The sequence below is a fragment of the Carcharodon carcharias genome, chromosome 6 (assembly GCF_017639515.1).
Source record: "Carcharodon carcharias isolate sCarCar2 chromosome 6, sCarCar2.pri, whole genome shotgun sequence".
Lineage (NCBI taxonomy): Eukaryota > Metazoa > Chordata > Chondrichthyes > Lamniformes > Lamnidae > Carcharodon > Carcharodon carcharias.
This window is the reverse complement of record NC_054472.1, coordinates 96,655,272-96,668,828: the sequence shown is the minus strand read 5'-3', so window position 1 is coordinate 96,668,828 and position 13,557 is coordinate 96,655,272. Positions and strand designations below refer to the sequence as shown.

Sequence of the window (13,557 nt, the reverse complement as noted above, 5' to 3'; positions counted from 1 at the left end):
AAGTTAGTTAGTTGTTGCAAGCATGGGGTACTGCAAGGTGACCTCACACTTGATCGACCATTTCACTCTGTTAGCAAGGCTGAGCTGAGGAAGCGAAATTGGCCTCTCATTAGCTGACACACTGAAGCGTCAGAGAGCTCTGCGAATTGCTTAGGCTTAAAGGCAGTAGTCCCGCCCATTCAAAAGCCCGTCAAAATGGCCAAAAGGGCGGGAAACCCTAAAGGAGCCACCTTGAAGTGCTTATGCAGCAGGGCAAAGAAGCAGCATAGATGGCAAGACTGTCCAGCAGGGGCCATAGAGTATTTCCAATGTGGGCAGACAGGACACTTTTAAGTGATTCTGTAAAGTTAAAACCTCCACTAAGGGAAGAAGCCAGCAGAACAAATATGGCACACCGGTCACTCAAAAAATTGACCATAAACAAACAAATTCCATCACAGATTTCTTGGGAGAAGTAAAGGACCATGACCAAGACTTCTGGTCCATCACTTTGGAAGTTAAAGTTTTTAAAACTGGCTTTAAACTTGACGTGAGGTGGCATTTCCATACTGGTCATTTAACCTGGCTCAATACAATTCCTGTCCAGCCATCAAACATCAAGCTTTAAGGTCCAGGTGGAATGAATCTGCAGGTGAAAGGTCAGATCACTGCCACCCTTCATGACAAGGGGTGACAGATCACAGAGACCCTCTTGTGCAATCAAAGCATTTCTTTAATCAGCAGGAATGCATGAATGCAACTGGACATTCTGCAAAAAGTGGAGGAAGGTCTACAATCAGACAGCAGGACTGAATTCTGCCAAGAATTCCCACAGCCCTTCCAGGGTCTTGGTAAGCTCAAACATGAGCATTAAATCACATTGTTTCCTGATGCTACACCAGTGTGCCTATTTACCCCTGGGTGGATCCCACATCCACTGTTTCCAAAAGTCAAAGAGGACTGAATGCTGCTCAGAGGAGTCATATCACCTGTCACAGAGCCAACCCTGTCATGCTCAGGGCTTGTAACTATCCCCAAACTGACTGGTCAGTTTAGGCTTTGCACTGACCCCACACAAGTAAATAAAGCAATCCAGAGAGAAATCCATTCGATGGCGTCAGTGGATGACAGCCTGGCAAAACTTGCCAACAGCATCCTGGTTCCTAAACTTGGTGCCAATGGTGGGTTTTGGCAAATACCCCTTGACCAGGAGTCCAGCCTGTTAACAAAACTTATCATGGCATTTGGATGCTTTTGTTTTAACTGCCTTCCCTTTGGGATATCATCATGTCTGGAGGTATTCCTTCGAACCATGTCAAATATTCTAGAAACTAAACAAGGACTCACTTGTCATATGAATGAAGTCCATGGGGCCACGAGACAGGAGCATGACCATAGGTTTCAGGAAGTTCCCTAAGCCTTACAAGCAGGCTTCACCTTAAAAGAGATATATGAATTTGACAAAACCACTATCAAATTTCTGGGCATATTATTCAAAGACAAGGTATCATAGCAGACCCTCAAAAAATGAAAGCCATCAGTGACTTTCCACAACCAAAGTGTGTCACTGATGTCCAGAGGTTCCTCAGAATGGTCAATCAGGCCGGCAAATTTATTCCAAATCTAGCCACCATTACTGAATCTTTTTTTAAAATTAATTTACGGGATGTGGGCTTCACTGGCTGGGCCAGCATTTATGGCCCATCCCTAATTGCCCTTGAGAAGGTGGTTGTAAGCTGTCTTCTTGAACCACTGCAGCCCATGTGATGTAGGTACACCCACAGTGCTGTTAGGGAGTTCCAGGATTTTGACCTAGCGACAGTGAAGGAACAGCGATATATTTCCATGTTAGGATGGTGAGTGACTTAGGGATGTACTTCCAGGTGGTGGTGTTCCCATCTACCTGCTACCCTTGTCCTTCTAGACGGTGGTGGCCGTGAGTTTGGAAGGTGCTGTCTAAGGAGCCTTGGTGAATTCTTGCAGTGCATCTTGTAGATGGTACACACTCACTGCTACTGTGCATTGGTGGTGGAGGGAATATTTGTGGAAGGGGTGCCAATCAAGTGGCTGCTTCGCCCTGGATGGTGTCAAACTTCTTGAGTGTTGTTGGAGTTGCACTCACTCAGGCAAGTGGGGAGTATTCCATTACATTCCTGACTTGTGCTTTGTAGATGCTGGACAGGCTTTGGGGAGTTACTTGTCACAGGATTCCTAGCCTCTGATCTGCTCTTGTAGCTACGGTATTTATATGGCTAATCCAGTTCAGTTTCTAGTCAATGGTAACCCCCAGGGAGTTGATAGTGGGGGATTCAGCAATGGTAATGCCATTGAATCTTTAAGAGATCTTTTACGAAAGAGCCAGCAGTAGTTTTGTGGCATTTAATCAACCAATGCATTTGGACATATCAAGGAAAGGTTGGTCACCTCAGATGTGCTGGCACATCACGATCCAAAATTGCCCACAGTGGTGGCCGCCGGTGCATTCTCAACAGGCCTTGGTGCTATGCTCAAATCCAGAAGAATGGTAACAGGAAGCATGTATACTTGGTTCCAGATAATGACAGAAATGGAGCAATGCTATGCAACTGTAGAGAAGGAAGCATTGGCAGTCACATGGGCAGTAGAAAGGTTCTCTGACTACTTGATGGTCCTGCCATTCCACATTTAGACTAACCACAAGCCATTAATTTCCCTCCTAAATTCCGCAGAGAATATCAAAATGTACCTATGCATTCAAAGGTTCAGTCTAAGTTTGATGTGGTGCCAATACACATACAGCTGTTTATGTACCAGGAAAGTAGCAAACTACGGCTGATTCCCTATCTAGAGCCACGGCGGGCCAAGGTATTACCCAGGACTTCATACTTGTTTCCAAATATAGTCCTGCTGACCAGCTCCTCTGCAAATATCATGGCCAATGTAGACATCTAACAATAGTGGATGATCTCCTGGTCTTTGACCAGTGCCTGGTCATTCCCAAGTCGATGCGGGAAGAGGTCCTCCATAGGCCATCTGGGAGTTGCAAAGTGTAGAGCAGGCGCACTTCAATCAGTGTGATGCCAGATATTACACAAGCTATCCAATATTCTGTTTTCTCCTGCCCTGCCTGAAAAATTAATAGCCAGCTACCCACAGAGCCCCTGGTACTATCTCGCTTCCCTGTCAGACCTTGGCAGAAACTGGGCCTCGGCCTTTTCAATATTTGAAGCTCGTTGTTGTCGACTACTGTTCAAGGTGGCTGGAATCGGCCAGACTCCACACCATTCCAGCTGAGACTGAGGTCAGGGTGCTGCAGATCATGTTCTGCACAAAGGGATTTCCAGACAAAATCACCTCGGATAATGGATCACAATTTGTCAATTACCGCTTTTGAAGAGTTACTGATGACAGTGGAATCAGCCATGTCACCAGTTCTTTTTTCCACCCACAAGCCAAAGGAGTAGATGAAAGAACTGTGTGGACTATCAAGATGTTAATGGCCAAGAATTCTCACTGCAACTCAGCCCTGCTGCACTACAGAGCTACACCTTTTGCTAATTTCTTCTCACTAGCGGAACTGCTCTTGGGCCGATGGCTGAAAACACAAATCCCCTTGTTGCCTAGGAACCTCTAACCTAACGTTAATCCAATCTAACAAAAGACTGCAGCACATACAGATGGGCCTCTGCAAGAAGCTGCAGCTCTGGTACAACTCCAGGCAAAGGGCCAAGACTCTAGCCCTCTTAACACCGGGCTAGGGAGTTTAGATTCGAGATCGTAAATCAGGAGGTGCGGTGCTCCAAGGAACGGAACATCCATTCTGACTGTTCATTACTATATTTCTCATTTCAAGATGTTCTTCTATAGTTTCCCTTAGTAGGGAGTCCATTAATTTTTCTACCACAGGCTGTTAAACTGGCTGGTCTATAATTCCCTGCGCATGTTCTACCCCCTCCTTAAATATAGGAATTACCTGCCCAAATGCTAGCTACTACTCCAGCTACAATGCATTTTCCCCTGCCAACCCCCTCCTCACCGCTGCCACCTTTTAAGAGATGCACGCTTGCTTTAAGCTTTGCAGACTGGCTTCAAGCGGTGCTGGGAAGTTACAATTTTGGGAACCCCGCTAATGCAGTCAAGGAGCAGTGCAATTAACTCTGTGTCCCTGCATAAATCATTGTAATGAACAGGCAGCAGTAAATTGGTGTACTTCCTGCATTTCAAGCAACAGGCACAGATTAATCAAGTATTGCAATCCAGTGCCTATATACGGGGGCTATTGAATTTAGCCCGTTTTAACTTACAGCAAAAGTCTCTCATCTAATAGGAAAAGAGATTGAAACTCCTATATGTAATTTGATTTAGATCGCAACAATTTAAACTGAAGTTCCCAGTTTTTATAAAGGTTTACATTTAGATTTAGGAGAAAATGATGCAGGAGCCGAAGAACTGTAGGACCAGTGTGCATTTGCCCATTCACAGAATCATACAGTGCAGAAGAGGCCCTTCGGCCCACCGAGTCTGTACCAACATGTGAGAACACCTGACCTACCTACGTAATCCCATTTACCAGCACTTGGCCCATAGCCTTGAATGTTATGACATGCCAAGTGCTCATCCAGGTACTTTTTGAAGGATGTGAGGCAACCTGCCTCCACCACCCTTCCAGGCAGCGTATTCCAGACCGTCACCACCCCCTGGGTAAAAAAGTTTTTCCACACATCCTCCCTAAACCTCCTGCCCCTCACCTTGAACTTGTGTCCCCTTGTGACTGACTCTTCAGCTAAGGGGAACAGCTGCTCCCTATCTACCCTGTCCATGCCCCTCATAATCTTGTACACCTCGATCAGGTCGCCCCTCAGTCTTCTCTGCTCCAACGAAAACAACCCAAGTCTATCCAACCTCTCTTCATAACTTAAATGTTTCATCCCCGGCAACATCCTGGTGAATCTCCTCTGCACTCCCTCCAGTGCAATCACATCCTTCCTATAATGTGGCAATCAGAACTGTACACAATATTCTGGCTGTTGTCTCACCAAGGTTCTATACAACTCCAACATGACCTCCCTACTTTTGTAATCTATGGGCAGAATTTTGCCCTCAGATGGCGCGTGGGCCCCACCGGCTCGGCGGCGGGTGGACAATCGACCACTGCCACCAAAACGGAGCCCGCAGACATTTTGAGTGGGTGGGCCAATTAAGGCCCACCCAGCAGCCTGCCCAATGGGAAGCACTATGCGCTTCCTGTGCGGGCAAGGAGGGATTCTCCATCTGTCAAAGTGCGCTCTTTCGCACATGCGCATGAAAGAGTGCACTGCTCCCTGAGGCAAAGTCCTGTCTCAGTTAGATTAGTGACAGGTAAGAAAAGACAAAAAATAGAAAAATAAAAAAATTAACATGTCCCCCTCATGTGACAATGTCACATGAGATGGGACATGTTAATAAAAATGACATAAACTTTATTAGACTTTTTAAAAACAGACATGAAACCTCATCCCACCAGTGGATGAGGTTTCATGTTTTTTCAGAAGCCCGCTGGGGCTCCTGGCCTGTCCGCCAGCCTTAAGGTTGGACGGGCAGGTCTTTAATTATCGTAACTAGCTTGTCAATGGCCTCAATTGGCCATTGACAGGTCGGCGGCGGACAGCTGATTTCGCTGTTCGCCTGCCTTCCTAAAAATTTAAAGGGACCAGGATGATGTCGGGGGTTCCTCCTGACGTCATCCCACGTCATTTTCCCGTCGGTGAGCGAGTCCCGCCCCAAAATCGCCGATGGGAAAATTCAGGCCTATGTCTCGATTGATAAAGGCAAGTGTCCCATATGCCTTTTTCACCACCCCACTAACATGCCCCTCCACCTTCAGAGATCTATGGACGCACACGCCAAGGTCCCTTTGTTCCTCAGAACTTCCTAGTGTCATGCCACTAAGGAATGTCATAACATTCATGTCACCATCACCAAAAATCAACACCTTTGGCAGAAAGCTCTTGTAACCAATTTGTGTTTTGATCAGAAAGGTATGGCTCATACATGAGCATTCTGGGGCTCACTCTTCTATATATAGAATATCCTATATTCTATAGATACCACTGAAATATAAGCACATACCAGCATTTTCCATCAGAGATTAAAACGATTACACTGGTGCACAATTCCACTAATGTGAAGCAGTGGCTGAACCACATCTGGGATCGAGGTCAAAACCTGCAATTAATATGAAACATGACTACGTTTCACTAAAGTCTTGCTACCACCTTATTCCACCCATGCCATTTAGGTTTTGCGGTTCATTCAGTAGATGAATAATAGTGATAGGAAAATCTAATCTTTTTTGCAGAACTGAGGACCATTCATACCCACAAAGAATATTGAAACTTATGTTTGAGGTCGTGGGCAACCATTTTAGTAAATGCAAGAAAAGCAAGAAAGATTGTTCAAACAAAAGACAACTGTACTGATCTAAACTGCAACTTGATTAATGTGTCCTCTCACTTAGAGCATCATTTAAAAACTGCTTGTCAGAGGGATCTGGGGGCAGGTATTTTATGCAGAAGGATCCTTGGTGGTAGAATTCTCCTTCAGTGATATCATGACCAAGAAGTGAAACACATCATTCAGGGGACAATGGGCCATGACATGATGTTACTAGAAAGGAAGCTGTGTAACTACACGGAAACTTTTTACACAAAATGCACGCCTGCATCCTACAAGCAGTTTGTTAATATAAAATACAGTTGTTCGGGATAGCTTCTGAAAAATCATCAAACAAATCAGATTTGTACAATAGGCCTAAAATGTTTCCCTGTCATATATGTCTCAAATCTTTTCTGTAACCTTTAATTTTTTTTTTCTTAGTTCCATGATTATAGAACACCACAGGCCTGGAAACACACCGATATCAGCGCTTTGTGAAAGTCTCACGCCTTTTGAACATTAATGAATATACATAATTGAGAAAATGCCGTTCTTCAAGTTGGTTATACGGTTGTTAACAAGTTTGAAAATCCAAATTCTTTTGTGGGAAAAAATAGAGGGGGTTAAATTCGATTGACCCCGAAATTGGGCGGAGCAAATTGTGATGCATGTTTAACCCAAGGTCTATTAAAGTAATGCAGGCTACACATAAATTTGGTGCGGTCTGGTGGTTTAACTGATTGCAGTATGCAGCCCAGCACTGAATATGCTGAATGGCCGCATGACTCAATCGAATGACCAAGTTCTTGTGAGGCTAGCACCCCTTAAAACTAGCCTGCACTATTTAAAGTCAGGGTACATCTTTTAAGGGCAAGGTGCATTCTGGCTGAAGCAGGGCTGAAACTGCTTGCAGAAAAGTGGAAGACCTCATGGAAAACAAACCAGAGGGTCTGCCCCAAGATTTTTGAATGCCACTTTGGTGTATGAGGTTGACATGAGGAGAGAGATGCTCTTTCTGCAGGGGCCCGGGAGGCCCTCCAGACAAGTGCTGAACAGGAAGTGGAAACTTTTTGCGATGTGGAGTGAATAGCCCATGCCACGGAGCACCCACTCTCTGCATTGATGTGGTGACTGAAAGGTTGCTGAACTGGCACTGGATGATCAAATCATGACTGCTGCCAGAATAGTGCGCACTCTCAAGAGAGATTACAACGATAGACCCAAGATCGGCAACAAGTGGTGTACTCGGTGGCCTTGCAGTCACAATCAATGCCTTCCCAACATCCAGCACTGGTCCCTGCAGACTTTTCTGAACTATTCCCAACACCCATTACTTCCAAAAACTCAGTAAGGGCCAGGAGAAAGTAATAAGCTACCAACCTGCAAGATGGATGATATGGGGATATCATCCTTGAAGGTGAAGTTGAGTAGAAGATCAGTCATAATCTTACTGAGCACAGTAGCAGGCTTGATGGCCTACTGCTATTTCTTGTTTTCTTATGTTCTTATGATGATGCCTTTCCATAATGTTCTTCCAGCTTCTTTGTGCTTTTGAAAACATGTTCAGCTGTGCATGTTTAATAGTGGGTGTTAACTGGAGAAGTGAGGTCAAAGATGGCAGGTTAGTTGTTGATTCAGTGTTGGATGTTGACAGAGGTCACAATCTGCCAACTCTGTAGGTTCCAGTGTATGTATGTAACGTCTGCGCTAATACCCTCAACAATATGGTACGGATTCCATTTTTCTCCTAAAGTGGCACCCATTGCTCTGAAACCCCTGGTGCTATGGAGCCAAATGTTTGCAACTAATATTTCTAATATGCAAAACAAACAGTGAAGATATTTGCAAAAGAGCAATATGTAAATAAATACTGGAAATCTTTGATCATTTTTCTGCAAAGAAGAAATCCAGATTTGGGTTTCTTTTTTATTATTACTGAAGAAACTAAATCAAAATAGTAAGCATAATCACACAATTTGAGACTGGTTGTGCCAGCAAAATTAAATGGCACCCGAAATATTTTTCAATGCTTACAAAATTACTTACAAACACCTCTATTTATTATTTCATAAATAGGCGCAACAGTTTCCATTAAAAAAGATTAAATATAGACATACAGTATGAAGAAACAATTATATATAGCCATATGTCAAGGTTATAACTTAGCCATCTCCAATCAGTTGCTGCATCTAATAAACACCAGAGAAGCATTTGGCAGTTTTTTTTTACACAAAAGTATAGAATGACATAATTACTAACCATTACACCATAGAAGATACAAAAACATCTATGTAGTACAAAATAAATGTGTTTTGTTTTTTAACACTTAAAAACTGTTCATGCTATTCTATGAGACAATTTGGGATTGCTTAATAAAACTGTTGGAAGCAATTTTGCAAATATATAACTATGAAACCATTTTCTTACAAATTAAGCAAAAAATACTAATCTTGCCAATCTGGTCCCATTTAAATGATATAATCTCACTGGACAGAGCCAGTATAAAGTTATGTTTTAGCTAGGAAAACCTTTTATCATTTTATACTCTAAGAGAGTGCAACACAGACCTATTTACAAACTTGCTATGAGTGCTATATCCATCAGTAAATGTTTTCACTGGTTAACTATCAACAACTGATGGAAGATCTAGGATTATATTCCTAGAATGACATAAAATTGCTAAGGCAGTTCACTACAGCAGCACTCCACAGCAAAACCAACAGTAAGCAAAATGATCCAGGTTTCCTTCAGAAATGAAGAGGGACATTTGTCCAATAATAATCTTCGATGGAAAGAAGCAAAATAATGTCTCATAAATTGGGCAATCCCACAAGCTTAAGTGCAAGCTTAAAGATCTAAGTGCTTAGCGACTTGTTCTCTAAAAGGACACAGATCTGCCTTGATGCAATCCATGTTTGAAGACTTCCCTGCAGTCATCATAGGAAAGAATGTCATATCCTCAGGTGAGGTAGAGTGCTTTATCCCTCTGCAAACTGCTACAGAGAAAAGAAGATAATTGTTATTTTTTGTAAGAAATAAATGGCGGTATAAAATTAAAACTTAACTAGTAAATATATGCATCTTCTAGTGGTTACTTAAACTGACGCCAACTTCAGAATGTTTTAATATTAGCTTATTACTGGGAAAAGGACAGTTGTTACACGATTGCAGGTTGAATTAATACTAATTCTTTTAAAATCAAAATACATACTGACTCGGTCATTCCTTGGTAATCAATTGTACATCATCATTGACAGTACTGAAAAACCTGTGGACAAAAATAGGAGTTAAGGAATAAATCACCTCAGAGGTGTGGCATCTGCTAGTTTGGCTGCCAGTAATTTCTGAGTGCCATATCTCCCGCCAAAAACAGGTGTCAGGTTTCCTAATTATACGGATCAGGAGCTGAACCAGTTTTAGCATCGCAGTGCTAGATTCAACAAAAACTTGGTGACACATGCCAAATTTTCCATGACCTCGAACAACGAGCTGCATCAGAACAGTCAAGTAATATCCGTCGCTCAAAATTAAAATGCAGATGAGGGCTAAGGCCCAATTTCAAGCAAGCCTTGGGCCTTCAGCTTAGGGCATGCATCACAGGTGCACTCTCCATTATGTGCCGGATTTTGACATGAGACCTTTTCCTAGCCATTGTCTTAAAACTACTGCAATGTGCAGGGGTAAACAAACAAATAGCTATAGCTCTTGTATATGGGAATTCACCCAGGAGCCATCTAATTCAACATCTAAATGGTTTGTGTACCTTCAGGATTGTGACCTTTGTAGGCTAGATTTCACGTTACATTAATATAATACCACATAACAAATTAATAACAAATTCAAACAAATTTCTTGTAGATAAGAAATCTAAGGTGTTACAAGATGGAATTCTTCTTTCCTGATTTACATGAACAGAAAAAGGTAGTTGTATAAAAAGATGGCCACTCATTCTTAGTTTTTCACTGTGGATCTCTCTGAAGTATCTGTTTGAAATGGACATTTTGCATCTGGTCATGCATACCAGTCAGGTTAGAGGGTGGCCTTCCAATTTGCATTGCAGTCAGGGAAATAGTGAGCCTGGTATTTTGCAAATTGTTTGGGTGTAAGGACAAGTGTGGCTGCACCATGTGTGCAGTAAACATCAGATTCCATAGCCTATGATATAGGGCAAGTGCTGAAATACTGCCTCAGTATCTTCCTCTGCATTATCAGCGCTAGGTGTTTTCCTCTTTGTCCTCTCATTATTTCTGTGTAGGATAAGGATATGGAGTTAATAATCACATAATGCAGCAATGTGAGGTAGAAAGGGTTGAGAAAGAGAATACAATCTGTTCAGAGAGCAGGAAGCAGAAGTTGGCACATAGCAAATCTAAAAAGGAAGAAAACAGTCATTGTCAATCTTGGGGCAATGATAATTTAGGGATAGCAACAATAGGTTGTTTGTTTGTTCTTGGGAAACATAGAATGGAGGCCATTCAGCCCATCAAGTCCATGTTGGCTCTTTGCAAGATCAATTCAGTTAGTCCCACTCCCCATCCTTTCCCTGTAGCCCTGCATTTTTTCCCCTTCAAGTACTTATCTAATTCCCTTTTCAATGTCACAACTGAATTTTCTTCCATCCCCCTCTCGGGCAGTGAATCACAGGTCCTAACTGCTTGCTGTGTAAAAGTTTTTGTCATGCCACCTTTGGTTCTTTTACCAGTCAATGGATGACAGATGTAAGGGAAAGGGGGAGGGAAAATAATCAACAAGTTAACAATAGTAGAATCAGGAGACTAGTACCTCAAATCCTAATAATCAACATGCATATGGACACAAAATATTAACATTCAATATAGTATCATAAAACTTACACATTGTATCAGTTGCATTTTGCATATTTGTCAAAATAACATTTGCAAATTATTTTTAGTATTGTGTTTAAGGTACTGATAATAGGTACATCATAAATATGTTGGAAAACATGGTCAAAGACAAAAAAGTGCGTATTGATAACATTCCTTGTCATGTGAAGGAAGCATAAGGAAGACTCTATGATCTGGTGTGCTGAGCGGGTGTGATGGTTGCAGAAACTAGGAAATCACGTCATGCAACTCATGATGTTTAAGTATCTCCAAACTAAGTTCCTGAAATTTCTGGAACAAGTCAGAGTTTAAGTTTCAGTTTTTACCGGAGGGGAACTGGAATGTGGGTCAGATCTTGGCTTTGCTGGGGTTCTGCTGCATCTAGATCTGGTCATTTAAATTCCAGTCAGGGACAGCTGTGGCCAGATATTCTGTGATAGGTGAAAGGTGTATGCCTGATGGAGTTCCCATGCATCCCCCAGAAACTCTCCCCTTTATGTCCTTATATCTTTACCTAGCACGAGTCTCTTTGAGGCCGCGTACCTTCGCTCAAGTAAGGCAATCAATCATGGGGACTATTGTTATCTTTCTTTAGTTAGACTGGCTTTAATGGAAGTATAATATGGTCAAATTTATGATTTTCATCAGTCAATTTGTGTACCCAAGGACATTGTTCCAGCTAACAAGGTCAATAAGGCTTGAACTACAGCCATCACTAAGCACTCTTTCAGACACTGGTGGCCTGACCTTCCATTGCAAATGGCCCTGCCATCAGAACCTGAGATACAGCCTAGGCTGAGGGTCAGTGAGGATTCCACTCCACTGAGTTATGTTCACAGGATGGGCCCCAGCAATTTCCAGTGGAAGCCATCTCATCTCTGTCAGATCACTATGGCTGGGATTTTCCACCCCCATTCATGGTGGGCGTCTTCGGTGGCGAGTTTGGAGAACCTTGCAAGGAGGCCCTAGTCGTGTTTCCACATGCCGTAAATCTAGGATGCGATTGTCCCCTCCCCCCGTCAATGGGCCACATTTCCCTCTGTCGATCGTTGGAAACTTAATTGTAATAAATTTGTATCTAATTATTGTGGCCACACGTCAGAACCACGTCAAATTTAAATCTCATGATGATGTGATTAAAACTACGTACATAACACACAAGGCCTTGTTCTTTGCAGACAGAAAGAACATGTACATACATTGCGCCTGTTTCAGCTAAACAAAGTAAGTGACAGCCATTCCCTGACTCTTTCCTCAGGGCAATATCTTGACCAATCAGGGTCAAGCTGCCTGTTTAAATTTCAAACAATGCATGGCAGTTAGCTGTCAGTCACCATCAGTGGCGCATTCTCCATGGTAACACCGCTTTCCAACCAATCAACACTCTCTTCACGTACTGTATAAATTGTTTTTTTCCCCTTATATTAGTATTCTTGCAAGTGTCCTGCAAGTTGAAAAGCCTAGGCATGTCTCTTTTTACAGCGATTGTCTCTCTACTGTTAACCCTTTGTGTGCACACTTCAAACTCGAATGAGTGCTATGATGCTACAGAATCATTGCGCGACTGGGCATGCCTGAGAATCCGGTTGGGAAAGGTGGCCATCGAGCACTGATGGAGGGGTGCACTCCTAGTCCCTTGCATTATGCTTCAGTTGACATTGAAAAGTCATCCTCATGGTACAAGCAAACTGTGAAGCCTTGTTAGGAAAATGCCTGTGCCTGTGATAAGAGTTCAGGATGCAGCTGAATGGCCGAATCTGCTGCCAATTGGTTATGGGATGTGGGGCGGTGCTGTGTGAGGGCATGGTGAGACATCAAAAGCACTAAACACTGGGCATCCATGTGGTGGCTTGGGCTCGCTGGCATGCGTTAAAGGGCCTTGGGAGGCAGCCATGGGCGATGACTTGGCCAAGAGTGGTCCTTAGGAAATATTTGCTGACCCTTTGATACTACAGTGAGGGGACCATCAGGAACATGGAGACTGGTGATCTCATTGTCTGCCCATTGCTTATAGGCAGGAGAGGAGGGAGAAGAATGCGATGGAGGTGCCTGGCTCGACAAAGGGGGGAGCAGAATCCTGAAGACCAAGGGGCAGCACACCTCGTCCGCATGCAGTGGATGAACTCCTCAGAGCTGCCGTTCATCAGCGCATTATTAGACCCAGGGTCTACAGGCGACACATGTGCTACCTGCAGATGAGCGAGAACCAGTATCACTGATGCCTGTGCATGTCAAGGGAACTGGTCACACACATATGCCACCTTCTGCAGGATTTGGCACTATGGGAACTTGGAGGGCATCAACTGCCAGTGGCAGTTAAAGTTAGTGCCATGTTCAATTT

General features: G+C 43.2%; 1 protein-coding gene across 4 annotated transcripts in view; it reads right to left on the bottom strand.

Annotated features, from left to right (window-relative positions):
• Window positions 1–8,259: 8,259 nt before the first annotated feature.
• Window positions 8,260–13,557, bottom strand: part of tox (thymocyte selection-associated high mobility group box) — a 278,982-nt gene continuing 273,684 nt past the window's right edge. For 2 of the 4 annotated variants that reach the window (XM_041189001.1, XM_041189004.1), the window contains exon 9: window positions 9,584–9,640. In XM_041189001.1, the coding sequence (XP_041044935.1) occupies window positions 9,592–9,640 (49 nt within the window). In that variant the 3' untranslated portion in view covers window positions 9,584–9,591. Of the gene's footprint in view, window positions 9,369–9,583; window positions 9,641–13,557 lie in introns of those variants that run through there. The other 2 variants (XM_041189002.1, XM_041189003.1) reach the window with 2 other exon arrangements.